The sequence below is a fragment of the Patagioenas fasciata genome, chromosome Z (assembly GCF_037038585.1).
Source record: "Patagioenas fasciata isolate bPatFas1 chromosome Z, bPatFas1.hap1, whole genome shotgun sequence".
NCBI lineage: Eukaryota > Metazoa > Chordata > Aves > Columbiformes > Columbidae > Patagioenas > Patagioenas fasciata.
The window spans coordinates 16,257,663-16,272,985 of record NC_092560.1 but is presented as its reverse complement, the minus strand read 5'-3'; the positions used below and the strand labels follow the sequence as shown (position 1 = coordinate 16,272,985).

Sequence of the window (15,323 nt, the reverse complement as noted above, 5' to 3'; positions counted from 1 at the left end):
GGCTGGTCCTTGGTTAATCCCCACACTGTGCTCATACTGGAAAGATACTGAGATGTGATTATGAGTTTCACTGAGCTCAACCTAAATGTGTGTTTATAGTAAGGGCAAAGTTGTGAGCGAATCAGAGTACTGAAATAGATGTCATATTTAAATAAGTGGATTAAAATATTGCAGAACTCCTTTTAATAAGATGCGCAAATATTTATTAAAAATAATTTTGAATTCTTGGCTCTGTATTAAATCAGATAAGAAGCACAGGTGGCTGGATGAAAGTGGTAGTAATAGAAAATTATGCCTGTGCAAGCGGAAGATATGTTGAAGAATGGGAGTGGTGGTGTAATCCTCCCCTGGGCTGAACCCTGCCCTGCTAGTAGGTGGGACTTCAGAGGAAAGCAAATACAATTCTCTGAGGATATCTCTGCAGTTGTGTGGTACCCTGCACACAGTTCAGGGTCCAGGAGCGAAGGGCTGCAGGGAGCACAGTGCTTTTCAAGACAGGATTTCAGCACCTGTTTTCTCCTTGCAGTCGGCAGTGGCTCTGCATTGTGCTTTTCTTATCACTGGCTGCTTTGTTGTGGAAATCAGATGTGCTTAACAGTTTTGATGAAAACAGTTCACCTGTGATTCTCATGTCTTGACTTCTCTGCCTGTTCTTACATAAAGATAAAAGAAAACAACAAAGTTTTGTGTTTTATTTTTGTTTTTTTATCTGCCAGCATCACCAGATAATCCAGCAGTACATGGTGACCCTAGAGAACCTCCTGTTTACAGCTGAACTGGACCACCACATACTAGCTGTGTTTCAGCAGTTCTGTGCTCTGCAGGCCTGAGGATTATTCACGGACAGAGTCTTGCCTGCAGGACTTTAATGTTGTTTGGTTTTTGTTTTGTTTTAACAGGAAAACTTGACATGGGAATGGAAGAAGTTTTTAACTAAAACTGGCTTTCATGCGTTCCTATACAAAACAATACAGTACTTTAACCAAGGGCAAACTCTGTAAGCATAAGCTTTACAAGATATAACTGATAGGGGATAGACATAATGTATGATTTCTTCTCATTGTCTTTGAATTTGGTTTGACTCTTGACTTTATTTTGGTTTCTCCCCTGTTGTTTATATAAAAATAAAAATAATGGAAAAAAAGCAACAACAGCAAAAACAACAACAACAAAACAAATGATATAATTTGGTACCTCTGCCTGACCTTTAAATCAAAGGAACTGCAGAAGTGAGAAACCGTTCATGATGTTTTGTGAGTGAAAGGGGATGCACCTTCTCAGTGAGCAGCATTGTAATTTCTCTAGTATGGCATAGGAAAAGTGTCTTAACTTTGGGCATGTCAAACACCTGAGTTAAGCTTTCGAAGTAGTATAGAGCATATGAAATTTTTTTTGTTATCAAGCCAGCTAAATTTTCACAGTTTGAAAGAATATGGATGTAATACAGTTGAAATATGTTTTTTAAATGTATTGTCTAGTGTCTTATTCCAGTAGCTATAAACAATCGGTAGAGGAACTTCGCAGACAACTGGTGAAAAACGCAATCCTTTCTGCAGCGTGGTCTTCAACAACTGCTGGCAGCAGCCTGCACTGCTAAACAGAGACAGGACACAAGAGCTGGAGAGGAGCAAACTTTCAGCTTCCCTGCTGCAAAGCTTACCTGTGTGCTGGGCACTCCAGCCCCAGATGCCAGGGGAAAGGCCAGGGCTGGGTTCAGGTCGTTCCTTTATTTGAGCCTGAAACTGTTAAAGCTGTGCTGCCATGCTTGTGCTGGGCTGGGCCTGCAGCAATGGCAGGAATCCTTCTGGTAGTGGCGGTGGATGAACCAAGTGCCCTCACCTCATCTGGCTTTGCAGTGGCTGTATCTGCTACCCTCCTCTTTAAAATGTGACAACGGCGTGTCGCTCCCATGTCTTCAGAAGCCATTTTAATGCTAAATTAAGTGATAACTCACAGGAGACAGACTGGGAAAACACAACCTGAAAATAGAGTAGCCTTAGTTTTGAGTTATGCAAGTAACATTACATACATAAACGCCAAAGCAGAATGGTCTGTGTTACAGTGAGCAGTAATGAATGGCAGAGACAGTGAGCAGTGTGTTGCCAAGCTGTTTATGGTCTTCTCATTTTGCAGATGAATGTTTAAAGAATTTCATGCCCAGTGCTATTCAGTTTAAGCTTAGAAAGTGATGAGCTTTGGGTAATTTTGTTCCTGTACAAGTTATTTTTTCAAGTATTATGCCTAGTAATGCATTTCATCTGTATGTTGACCAATTGACCTCTTGATCAAACAAGGAGGGTAAAAAATGGAACTTTCTACTTTGAGTGTTGACCTAAGTTTGTGTGTGGCCTATAGCAATCCAATATATCCTTATAGACTTAGATCTGTTAATTCTGCTTTCTCTGCTTACCCTTTCTGATTTGACTGATCCCTCCATTCTTTCAGGGTATACTGTTAATTGTTGTAAATTTGCTTAACGCAAGGGTTTTGTCAGTCAGCACAGATTTATGCTTCAAATCTTTCTCTTTTGATGTTCTTGAGTAATCAAATAGTTGTGTTTTTTTAAATAAACATTTAATACTGTAGAGGTTTTAATTGGGGTTTAATAGTTTTTCACTGGCTTGGATCAATATCAGGGTTCTGACATTAACTAATGTTGGGAATCTGACTTTAAATGTGACTTCTGTAAAACTGATAATGCAGTTAAAACTTGCAAACCTGTAACTTCTTCTGAGCCTTGACAAATACGAGTGCTGGGGATCAAGCTGAAAATGCCTGAGCATAATCCTATGATTTAAAACCAAATAGCAACGTCTTTCAAAATTTATTTGAGTTCCAGGGTGAGCATGGGCTTTGATTAAGTTTCTTGAGTCTGGACACCTTCCCAGGTCCAGTGGTGCACATCTGGTATGGTGGGGAAACTGGTTGGATCTGTAGGAAAGAGAACAAGACGCGTAGTGATACCAGCATCTAACTAGAGAAACTTGGAACTGCTGAAGCATGAGATGGCGGATAGTGTTAAGATGCCGTAGAAATGTGGTGTGGTTGGAAAAAATGCACAATTAAAGACAAAAATAAATGAAGGTGAAGCAGGTTGCTACTGGGAGTGTTTGTCCTACATATTTGCTGGGGGGCAGGGTTATGCTGCTGCTAAATGCTGTTGGGTTTGGAGCAGTTTCATTTCCGGGCACTGTTGCCGGTGCCCTGGCTAACACGAGTCTTCCCCCATTGTGCTGCGGGCTGGTTGAACACGCCAGGTGAGCGTGCATGCTGCTGGGCACAGGACGGTGCTGGTGCAACCTGCTTCCCCTCCCTCGCCAGCTCTGGTCTCCTGGGTGGTGCTGCAGGAGGTGGGGTGTGCTGGGCGGTGGTTGTAGGGTGACTGCTGCAGCCTGCCCATGGGTGATTCAGCAGCCGGCATGCACCACCCAGCTTCCCGGCAAGGGCTTCTGGGCCCCAGGGCAACGCTGGGTCAAGCAACCACGACCTGGAGGACAATCTTCAAAAGCTCTGCCAGAGCGTCCTAAATGTGCCACTTCCTTGGGCCTTGCAGGGCCCTGAGTCCTCTGCACTGGGTGGGAAGGCAGGTCCCAGCGGGCTGCAGACCATGGGAGGGTGTGGGAGAGGTGAAGACCTATTAGTGGTATCATCATCCACCCTCCCACACACCTTCTCTCCTGTAATTCCAGTTCTGTGCAGCCAGGCTGGCTCAGGAGCCACTAAGAAAGCTCCAGAGGCTTCTTCCAGATCTGCTGTACCTACAATGGTGAACAAATGCAGAGCTGCTGCCTAGAGCACATTGCTTCATTTCAGCCACTTCCACGAGTGTCACATGACAGCTGCGAATTTGAAAGTAAATCCACTCTCTACTGAAACATCATTTGGGTGCACTTGTTGCTTCTCCCTGCCCTCCCCACCGCCGCCCCGAACAGGTATTTGTCAGAAAATTGTAAATGAAAAAGGTAAAATTATAAGAATCGCCTTGGTCTCTGCTCAAAAACTTGGGGGAAACAGCAGTAGAGGGAACACTTCAGGACTGCTCTATGAACACAGCAGAGATGTGTCACAGCCTCCGCAGCAGCACACCGCTTTCATTTTGAGAGAGAGCTCTTCAATAGAATCTCTAAATGGAAGCAGGAGAACCTGACTCGCACAAGGGTTTCCAACCAAAGAGGTGCTCTGTCAGCCAGCTGCCCTCTGCCCCCCCTGGCAACAGGAACTGGAAACCAGACAACTGTTAACACAGAATATGGAGCCGTCTTCCTCTAACAGGAGCAAATAATGGGAAGTTCACCTTAATTTCAGCAGCATATTAAGCAGAATGATACCAACTTACTTTTGGGCTATGAAGTACCAAATGACTGAATGTCAAATATTTATTCTACCCTAAAATCTAGCTTAAAAGCCGAAGCTTAATTGTTCTGTAGAGAGCCTCTTACAACCAAGGAACATCATTCTTCACAAAATTTGGCAACAGCTTGTTCATGATCAGCATTTATTTGACTTCAATACAAAATACCATTAAAAAGATGATAAAGAAATTAAAAAAAAACCACTACATCTTCTCATAAGTTAATTCATGGCCACATACAGTACATGTCTTTTTATATGTATCTTCATCAATATTTTCTTCTGGTCCATACTCATGTTCGTGGATACGAGTTTCTCTCTTCCACAAACTACTCCTCACGGCATGGCGGAGTTCTGATGAGGAACAGAAGAAAATGTTAAGATTTTAACAAATATTAAATAAAGGTTAATAAAACTCAAGCTAACCACTTTTCTGAGGACTACAGATAACTATCTGCCTGTTGCCAGTTTAACATAAATTTGGGGTGAGAATCTGGTATTGCAAGAACAAGCTTTGACTTGCCTTGCAATCTTCCCCTTGTTTGCATATTTTAAAGGATAAGAACTACACTAACATGAGATCTCACAGGAGAAGATTCTCCATCTAGACTAAGTACATGTTGCCCACTGCCTTTTTGCAAGAATCCATTCAAAGGTATCCAAAGGGGCTAGGGGGAATGCAGAGAAAAAGTTTTTATAAAACCCCTCATTGTTTTACACGACCAAGAAAGCGTACTTTTCATTCAGGTCACAGCAAGCCTCCCGACTGACTTGGCATTCTCTGAGCTTTATGCCCAACAGCGTGAGCTGCCTCTGCGGCAGCCGCAGCGAAGACGGCGGGTTCTGAGAACACAGGCTGGCAGCTCAGCCCCAGTTATTATCCGGATGTTGCAAGAGGGTGGCGAGCATACTGAGCAGCAAAACCTGGTCACGTTTCCAGCCAAGCCGTTCAGGCTGCAAACTTTGCCATGTTACGGCCCGTAGTTGCACTGAACTTTGGCATCTTGGCCGCAGCCTGCTGCCAGCCCTTCTGTGCGCACATCATCGGTGGTCAAGATAGGGCTTTTTGCTTGGCCTCACGTTTCAGCACAGCACGCGTGAGCTTTCTGCCCCTCTGAACGCCGACGCAGAGCGAAGCACGGGCGCTACGGGCAGCACACGCAGCATGGTGACCCACAGCTCGTGCGAAGGAACGAACACGCGGCCCTTTTAAAAATTACTAGCATGTCTGCGCCAAAAGTATTTTTCAAAAGTTCTACCCATTGAATACTCTCCTAAACCACCAGGAAAAAACAAGCATAGTGAGCAGTAAAAACAGCAGCTGGGAATACTGTCAACAGTGGGAAAAGGCATTTTGTACCTTTATCTACCGTTACGCCACCTGAAGGCATACGTATGACAGAATTATAACCCACTGCCACAAAAATCTGTTCTACACAAGACCGGAAAAGTAACAGGAACAATCCATGGCACATTCTGGGTCATTAAAAAAATATAAAACCATCGTAATTGGTTTCTATGACTAACATCATATCCATAGGACAACAAGGTAATTCAGGTTGGAAGGGACAATCTCTGGCCCAACCCTCTGCCTAAAATAGTCAGCTATGAGGTCACACCAGGCTGCTCTGGGCTTACCCACACAGCTCCTGAAAGCCTCCATTTTGTCACACTGAAGATTTTCTAAATACTTTAATCAGATGCAGACACAAATTAAACAGAACAGTACTTCACTTCAGGTAGTGCAGCAGTAAGTTTAACCCTTTACCTTTAACTTTCTTATTAAACTTCTTCTGTTTCATCTTCTCTCTGTTGTCACGGCGGAGTTCCCTTGCTTCTTGCAATGCTTCTTCACTACCCCAGACTTCAAGAGAACGCTTGATTACCTACGGGACGGACATAAATGTGTTTCTTTTTCCCCTGAAACGATAAAAGTAAACTATTCTAACTCACAAACTTTATTTTTTCCCTACACATACACCAGCCAACCAAATCTTGCCCCTGCCTCCCACCTGTCTCTTCACTCTGGGCCCACAAACACAGCATTCCTTCCACACTAATTTTAATATCAGCTAGACTTAGCTTGCTCAGGAAAGTCAAATGCAGCTCTAGTTTTGTGCATACCCACTAAAGCAGCAGCATTCCTATAAAAGTGGCGAGCAGGAAATGACAAGAGCCCTGAAGACCTACTCGCCTTTCCTGCTGCCTCTGAGGGCAGAGCTGCAACACGAGGCTGCAGGTATAAGGGGCCACAGGCAGCAGCTGCCCCACACATTTCAGAGCAGCCCTCAAAGGCCATGCACTTCATGACCTGTAACCGTGCTAACCACCAATGCTGTACTCCATTAATACCTTTAAAATGGTCTCACACACTGACACTTTCATTAATTTGAACCATTGTTCCTTATTCTAACTGTAGAGAAAATTTACACAAACTATGCCTAATATACTTAGCTTTGATAAAAATCATTGAGAAATCAGAACCACAGTGACACCATTTTGGCTACAGAAGTTGTACAAAGGTACAACTCTGAAATACGGTAACGGTAACAGTTTCTGTACCTGTAGCTTTAAATAAAGTTTCATGTCACCCCATCGTGAATTATGAGGGTTTTTCTTCACAATGAATCTGAGCACTGGCTCCCTCTTGTCTAAGTCACAGTCTTTAAGAAGATACTCTTCTTTTGCTTCTGTCCTTGTTATAAGCTTATGTTTTTCTTCAGCATCTCTGGAAGATGTAAAATAATGATGAGAAAGCTACACCTTAAAACCACGTTATTAACATCTAAGTCCCCACCATGCTAACATTCCTGAAATACAGGCAGCCCTAGTCCTCTCAGTTTTTATGTATGCAAATAACTCTAGATTCCAAGAATCTAGCTATACTCCGGGAGAGGTTTACTGAGACGAATTTAAAAATTTCTCCCATTTGAGCAAACGTAGGCTGAGAAGCCTGTTTTTCTAGAAGAGTTTTTATTCTATTTTCTTATAAGAGGGAGTAAATAAAACGTAAAAGGCGTATGAATAATTTTAGGTATTCGCCTAACCCAGATGCAATTCAAGAGGACAAAAGCACAGGCCTGACACATGGTCAAGAGAGAAAGAATGTGTAACATGAGACAGGTCAGATCACCTGAGAATATACACACTCCATATGCTTCTAGATTCCAGAAACAGATTAGGAACACAGACAGACTTGTTTCTAAATGCAAGACAGTAGGCAGAGGTACCTTAAAAGATAATAACTTTTACCAGACAGATGATGAAAAACCGTGTAAGCACAGCAGCATTAATGAGTTAATGAAAAAAGTACATTTACGCAATCCTGACTGAAGTATAACTTTAATTGCTTGAGCTGGAACAACGTGCCAAACATTAAGTGCTAGGTCATCACGGAAGTACTGCTGTAAATTTAGCTTTGCTAGAATTCAAAGTTCACAGTAAAAGCTAATGCACTGAGGAATCTCTAATGCTCAGCTACAAGAGCTAATTAATCTGAAAGAAAAAACCACTCCTAGCGCTCCCAGCCCTCCCAACATCCCTTTTCCACCCATTGTCCCTCCAGGAGACAGCACTTTGTCTGTGCTGCGCTCTGCCCGCACCACGTGCTGCCCCGGCCGCTCCCCGTGCCGAGCAGGGCGCTCCGAGCAACCCGGCTGCAGTTTCCTTTTCCGCCATTCACCCATTCATTCATCCCTGCCCGCATGGGCGGCTGCCTGCCTCAGCGCTGGCCTCATTGCCCTGGTTATCTTCATGGCTTTTGGCGCATTTTCTGTGCTACAGATAAGAGCGCAGGCTGCCTCCTGCCCAAGGACACCCCCTCCCGGGTCAACCCCCCCGCCCCAGCCCACTCCTGCTGACCAAAGTACTAACTTTGCCCTGGTTGATTCACTGGACAGCAAATACACCCCTGATCCATGCTCTACTTCAAAAAGCAGGTATTGTGTGTTCCATCGGGTTTTTGAGTAGCTCTGGTTTGCACTCATTCATTTCCCTGCTGACAAACACACTAACTGCCCCCAGGATACCATGTTTCCATAACGCTGTGTAAATATCTACCGTGTCCCCCTAGACAAGCTCAGGAGACAACGCTGCTGTTCTTCCATAAAGGAAAAAGCAGAGGTTACCAGCCAACTTACACCCACTTTTTCAGTACATATTAAGTTACTGAAAAATGTTGCTTTGCTGATAGTCTTTTTAATTAAATGGAATTATTTTAATTAACTGAATTATTGCCAGCAATCTTTACATAAAATAACGCACCCCTCTCCTGATTATTTGTAATACCTGCAATTATCACATGTTGCCCAATCAAAGTGCTGCATAAGGTAGGAATCCATGAATTCTTTGCCACAGTCTCCACAGATGAGATAGTCAAATTCTAGTACAGGTGCTAATGGAAAGAAATTTTTTTTTAAGGAACTACCATGATAAAAACAAGCATCTGGAATTCGTATTATAGGCAACTTTACTAATAAGTTCTTATAGTATTTGTTACAGACTAGTTTCACCCCTCCATTCAAGTTTTCCAGAATGATACAGTACAAATTCAAAGCCATTAATCACGCAATCCCATCTCTGCCGCTATTATTTCTGTTCTTGCTGGAAGGTTCACTGTATTAAGTATTGGATTTCAACATTCAAATGGACACATTTGTTTTAACTTAGCCATTGTTTAAAAAGGGAAAAAAAAATCCCCACATTTCTGCATTAAATGCTTCACATCCCCCCGCCGCTACAGCTTCCTCTGTTCTGGCCCTCCAAAAATAACGCCCTGATGCATGAGGGCGTGCGGGAGGAAGCGGCAGGGGGTGCAGTCGGCAGAGGGTGGGTACAGCAGGCAGCACACGGGAGCGGTGCTGGAGTCACAGCCGCTCAGCCCCGCTCCCATCGCTCCCCTGCCGGTCCCCAAACCCGTGGCGCGGCTCCTGTCCTGTCCCTTCCTGCCGGCACACACGTGGGTGGGTGGCCAGAGAGCTGCTAGGAGTGGAATGGGGATGGAGCTCCACTACAATCCTCTCCCCAAGCCCTCTCAGCACTGCTCCAAGCCCAGACATCTCAGTGCCAGCCGCGGCTCCTGGCTGCGTCCTCGCCGGGTTCCATCGCCATCTGCTTCGTGTTCCGTAGGGCACCCACCAGGGAACACTGGCTCAGGGGGCTGCGGCTGTAAGGAGTGCTCCTTTAAAATAACGTCGTCGTTCTAGCGAAAAATTAACGTTCTTACACATTTTCGCGAGCTAAAACTGCAGAATATTAACCGTAACTGAAATGGAAGATTAATGCTTAATATGCAGGACCATACATTTTTAATCGCATTTGTATTTATAGCAGATTCGACCCAGCAAAGACGACATTTTATGCCGATTCAGTCCTGCTGGCAGCAGTGGAATGCTCCGTACTTCACATAGTCACGCTCTTACATCACATTTCCTCATTTAAGGCAGTACCCCCCAACATAAAGACATTTTATTACAACAATCGCTTTAAGAATTACACAGCAAAAATACTCCCAGTGCAAAGGCATCCCAGATCTACTTAATTTATTATTAAACATCAGCCCCCCCAACAGAATTAGCGCTGCTAATTGCTTAGACTCTTAATGAAATCTGCTAGTGATTTCTAACAAAGAGATACACTGCACCAACGGCCCTGCTGCTGATTCAGAGCAGAACAAAGCGAGACAAAGGCAATCCCAGAGAAGAAAGTGAAGCTATTTTGGGATCCTCACTCCTCCATTTGCTTTCTGGAGGGAGAATATCGCAAGACAATATGTCGAAACCCTCTACCAAACGATCAGCAACTTAGCGTCAGCACGTTTTATGACGATAAAAGCCAGCATTGCAGCAGCGCTCTGATCTTGGCATAAAAGGTATAAATCTAAAAATTCCCACAACCGACGAGCTCGCGCAAATTTACACTTACTTTGATCTCAAAATTCGAATTCCCGAAATAAATAGTAGAAATAACGTCCATCGGAGAAAAGAAAAACCTGATATACCCAAGGGCACTGACTGTGTCCCACTTCTGCGGCTTAAAATTCCTCATTTTTAATCACCGCGTATTTGCTAGCCTCTTTAATGCTGGAAGAATCGGACGCGCCAGAAATGGATCACATCCAGAGCCGCGTTGGGAGGAAAAAGGAAGAAAAAAAAAGGGGCGGGGGGCGGGGAAAGGGCGAATAAAGGAAAAAAAAAAAAGCCCGGGAAAAAAAAAAAGGCGCCCAACCCGCCCTGCCGGGCCGGCCCGCAGCCGGCTCACTGCCGCCCCCGCGCCTTCCTGCCCTCCCCGCCCGCCACACGCGCCCGGCGCCGCCTCCTCCCGGCGCCCCAGCCGCCGCGCTCCGCCTCGGCTGCCTCGCGGTTTTTTTTACCGGGCGGATACACGATTTTCTCGGCGGCGCCGGGCTCTTCCTCCTCCTCCTCCTCCTCCAGGAAGAAGCCCCCTCCCGTGTCCACGACCTTGGGGGGGGCCCGCGCCCGCACGCCGCCTGCAGAAGACAAACGAGACGCCGCGTTAAGCGCCGCGGCGGGAGCGGCCGCCGGCAGGGGGCGCTCCCGCGCTCCCAGGCGGGGGGCCGCGCCGAGCGCGCGCGCGCGCGCTCTAAGAGGCCCCCCCTCCCCCCACGTGGGGGGAGGGGGGGCCCTCGCGCGCCGCGGCGGCGGCTTTCCTTCGCCCCCCCCCCCCCCCCCCTCCGCTCCCACTCCCCCCGCCACCCTCCTCCCCGCCGCCTCGCGCCGAAAGGCGGCGCGGCGCCCCCGCTTCCCCCCGAAAAAAAAATAAAGTAATAAACAAAAAAGGGCGCGGGGAGCCGCTCGGCGAGGCCGGGCTCGTCCGCCGCCGCCATCCGACCTGCGGCAGGGTAGGGCCGGGCCGCCAGCCGCGCCTGCCGCAGTGCCAGCGCCCGCTGCCGGTTCCGCTCGATCTTCGCCAGCACTGCCGCCGAGAGGGGCGGCCGATCGCTTGTCGCGGCCGAATCTTCCTCTTCTGGGGCCGGGGCCGCGGCCGCGCCCGCCATGGCGGCGGCGGAGCCGCGGAGCCCCGCGAATCCCCCCCGCTCCGGCAGCGGCGACTCGCCCTTCCCCTCGCCGAGCCGCCGCCGCACTGCGCCTGCGCACAGAGAGAGGCGGAGGAGGGGGCGAAAGGGGCGAGGCCCCTCGCGCAGGCGCGCAGCTCTCGCCCCGCCTCCCCGCCTCGCCACGGCGGGCTCCGCCCCGCCGCCGCGCGGGGGGCGCCGGGAAGCGGCGGGGGGGGGAGGGGGCGCCGGGTCCTGGCGGGGGGGGCGCTGCGGGCTGCGTGGCGCCCGGCCAGGGGGGCGGGGGGCGCCGGCGGGCCCGGGGGGGGTTGCCGGGCCGGGGTGGGGGGCCGGCCCGGCCCGGCCCGGCCCGGGCGCCGCGGGGCTGGGGCCGGGGGTTCCAGTCCGGTGGGGCGGGGTGGGGGAGGGGAGCCGATGACCCTGCGATTTCCGCGCTGGGCCGCGTGTGCCGTTTCGAGCGCTTTCTGCACCAACCCCCGCCTCAGACTTGAGCAACCCTGTGAAAAAAAAACAGCTCCCCGCTCCCCACCCCCCCGTGCGGCAGGAATTCCTGAGCAGCGTCACCCAGCAAACGCCCTTTTGTCCGACACACGCGGCCCGGCCCGCGCTCCCCTCCCGAGTGCCGGCATGTGGCGGGTCTGCAACACGGAACAACATGGAGGCGCCGGGCGGGAGCGGCGGGCCTGTCCCCTCCCGCACACAGCGCGGCTCTGCTCCCGCGGGGGCCGGGCCTGCCCAGCGCCGAGGGCCCGCCGGAACATCTCCAGCCACGTTGCTTCCCTGAGAACGATACTCAACGAGTGCCCTGTCTCTACTAGTGCCATGGCCGGAGTGGCACCGTGTCTGTTCCCAGCCCTGGTTGACGGGAGCCGTGCTTGGTGTGGGGACCGAGAGCTTTCGCTGCCAAAATCCCCCTCGCTGCCTTTAATGGTGTCGCGTTATCCAGGCGGCAGAGCGAAGGGAGGATAAATGGAGCCTGGAGCCTCCCTTATTGATGAGATACGCGCAAATGGCTTTGTCATGCAAATGTGGCTCTAAGCCACTTTCATATAAAGCCAGCTTAAAACTGAATAGCCCGTGATCCTCCCTCGGCCGTTAGGCTGGGCCTGCCCTGCCCTTGAAGCAAAGGCGATGAGGAGGCTGGTACAGATGTTTGCTCCCTCCATGCCGAATTGCTGTGACCTTACGGCACAGAAAATAGTCTTCCTCCCCCAAAGTCTTCCTCTTCCATAAAGCTGAAGTAATTTCCTGCCAGCCCTTCCCTGCTGCCCTCGGAATGTGTCTCTAGCGCCTCTCTGCTCCAGCCCCAACTACCCACAGTAATTACCTGCATGGACTCTGTTCTGCTGTATCAAAAAAACACGTTTCTTTTTAGCATGTCGTCCATGCTTGGTATTAACTTCAACAGCAGCCAGCAGAGTGTGCTGTAAACGCTGTGAAAAGAACATTCTGCTTCTGCGAAATATATATATATATATATATATATATAATTTTTTAAGTGCAGATGAAAACATTTTAAGTGGCTCGAATATTTGAATGAGTGATAGGTAGTTCCTGCTGTCAATTAAAATACTTCTCTTGTCACAGATCACGGAACCTCTTCCTTAATAACCAAGTCTCGCTAAACCATCTGCTTTCAGCAAGATTGCTTTTCAGTGTTTGTATAAAGTTGGAGAAATGCCACAATGAACATGTCCAAATACCTTTTACAGTCAAAGAGAAGGGTCTGTAACACAAGGTAGGTAGTAGATGAAAGTATAAATCGTAATCCTAGCCAACAGGAAGCGGCTTATGAAATGGTGCAGTACAAGCATACGTTTCTCCGACCTTATTACTCTCCTTTGGATTTACAGACAGTGGAGTTACAAAGAGATTAATAAACACATTACAAGTAAGTAGAATAAAACTAGTTTGAAGTAAAGTGTGTACTAGATTACTTGGAAGTTGAATTGTTTACTCGAAATAGCAAACACATGTATATTTGAATCCCGTATTTTATTCTGGTGTTACTATTCTCTCCCTTTTTCTGTAGGAGTAGAAATTTAGGGAAGAGTGAACTTTTCAGTTGTGCTTAAGGAGTTAACAAGTAGTTCTGTATCATTCACAAACCGAAAACACATTAAAGTGAAGTCACATTGAGACTCTGTTTAAGGGTTTTAAGGACAGAAGGACATGGTTATTATGCAGCCAAATTGGAACTGGGATTAAAAGAAAATCAGAAGATGCAAACAGAAGCAAATTCAGAGGCAAAGCACTCACACAAAATTGGCTGTGGGCCGCAACTATCCGTGCAATGCAGCTAGTGATTTATTAAGTTGAGCTGTTCTAGAAACATATACCAGGGTTTTTTTTCCTCAGAGTCAGTCTGACAGGGCAATCACAGCAGAATATTCTCCCCAGTTCTCCTTCTGACCAGAATGAATCAAATACAGTGCTCCTAATTTTCAAGGTCACGAGAAGGTAATAAAATTAACAGTTATTCATTAGCGAGGGTTACCAACTGTCTCATATGCACTCCTCTGGTCGTGCAATAATGCTCATGTTTAATATTAAACACACATGGTTTAAAAGGTGGACATGAGTTACTAATCGTAACGGTATGTGTGTTTTAGATGGTTCTTCAGGTGCTGCACACCAAGTAATACTTGATATTACTTGGCTCCTGGTAGCCATGCATTAAAAAGTAGCTGTCATTAATTGGCAAGTGTAGACACGCATTATTTCATAGCCACGGAGAACAGCATCAGTGAATAGCTGAGTGCAGGGAGGCAGCTAAGCAGTGCCTGGCAACTCATCACTCCTTTGGCAGAAAGGGTGAGCAGCAAGATGAGAATGTTTGCTGACTGTACAAAACTTTTTTAAGTTAGCAGGGGTGAGGGTCATCTGTAAAGAACTGTGGGTGATTAGGCGGTAAAAAAGTAGATAAAATGCAGAGGAGATAAATGCAAGATGACGTATGTGCGGAAACCTAGTCCAAACTTTGCATAAAGGATAGTGCTATCTGAATCGGTTGCTGCCACTCAGGAGCGAGACTTTGAGTATGTGCGGCCTGCATAAATACCAGCATGGTGTTTGGAAAAGCAAGGCACGTTTTAAGGAAAGCGACAGAGAACAAAGCAGGGAACATGTTTATGGCACTCCACAAATCTGTGGCGAGCTTGCACCGTGAGCTCTGTGCCCCGTTGTGTTTCCTGCTTTTCAGAAAGGAAGTGGTGGAACTGGAAAAGGATAACAAAGATGCTTGGCTATTTGTCTTTGTGCCTTTTGAAAGGAAAAAAGAGTTATCTCGGAGTTTTCACTCCAAATAAATTACTTAGGATATGCTGAGGCCTGTCACATCCTAAGTAACCTGGAGGCTGGGGGGGGTGGCAACTGACTTTTTGAGTACGAATCATCAGATTTGCAGTAGTGGGAGCCAGACTCTAAACAAATGAGGGGACAGTTGTCCACATGAAATATACGTGTACAGCGCCTTCCTGAACGGCACACTGGGTACAGGGTGTTTCTCTAGGGTGCAGGGGAGATTGAGCAAGTATTTTGGAAGAGGGCTGTCTTCGGAGTTAGTGAACGAACACCCATTCAGGCTCAGGAAATCCCCAGAGCTGAAAGCAGCTGGAGGATGTATGAGTGTTGCAGAGGAGGTATTGTATATTTGCCTTGTTTTTCCTCTTCCCTCCATGTCCGCCTGTGGCCTGTGGTGGAAGCAGGACATTGTACTGAATGGGTTGTTGTTCTGGGGCCATACACCTCTTCCCCTGTTCACAGAGAATCATGCTGTAACTGATACCTGGACACCTGGAGCCACATAATAGCAAGTAAGCCCATGTGATGGGGTATTTCAAGCTAGATTCAATGTTCGTCTATACCAGCAGTTATTATATGAACAGAGCAGCTGCTGTGCTGTGTATTTCCATTTTGGCTTATGATATACTTATTTCTC

General features: G+C 47.5%; 2 protein-coding genes across 2 annotated transcripts in view; one reads left to right on the top strand and one right to left on the bottom strand.

The window, feature by feature from the left end:
- The window catches only part of NCBP1 (nuclear cap binding protein subunit 1), a 31,666-nt gene extending 29,071 nt beyond the window's left edge, over positions 1-2,595 (top strand). Inside the window, exon 23 of the mRNA XM_065860709.2 lies at positions 717-2,595. Coding sequence (XP_065716781.1) covers positions 717-830 — 114 coding nt within the window. The 3' untranslated portion in view covers positions 831-2,595. The remainder of the gene's footprint in view (positions 1-716) is intronic.
- A 1,883-nt stretch (positions 2,596-4,478) lies between these two features.
- Positions 4,479-11,449, bottom strand: XPA (XPA, DNA damage recognition and repair factor). The gene is made up of 6 exons (XM_065861133.2): positions 11,200-11,449; positions 10,721-10,837; positions 8,638-8,743; positions 6,913-7,078; positions 6,119-6,236; positions 4,479-4,704 (listed from the first exon to the last, which is right to left on the bottom strand). The coding sequence occupies exons 1-6, from the start codon at positions 11,363-11,365 to the stop codon at positions 4,556-4,558; spliced, it is 822 nt and encodes a 273-aa protein (XP_065717205.1). The 5' UTR covers positions 11,366-11,449; the 3' UTR covers positions 4,479-4,555.
- Positions 11,450-15,323: the final 3,874 nt, after the last annotated feature.

What these genes read in the sequence shown, in the direction of transcription:
- XPA (XM_065861133.2), bottom strand. Translation starts at nt 11,365, where the DNA reads ATGGCGGGCGCGGCCGCGGCCCCGGCCCCAGAAGAGGAAGATTCGGCC. An exon ending in GCAACATGTGATAATTGCAG is followed by an intron (nt 7,079 to 8,637) that starts GTATTACAAATA and finishes TACATCTTCCAG; the next exon opens with AGATGCTGAAGAAAAACATA. An exon ending in GTTTAATAAGAAAGTTAAAG is followed by an intron (nt 4,705 to 6,118) that starts GTAAAGGGTTAA and finishes GTTCCTCATCAG; the next exon opens with AACTCCGCCATGCCGTGAGG.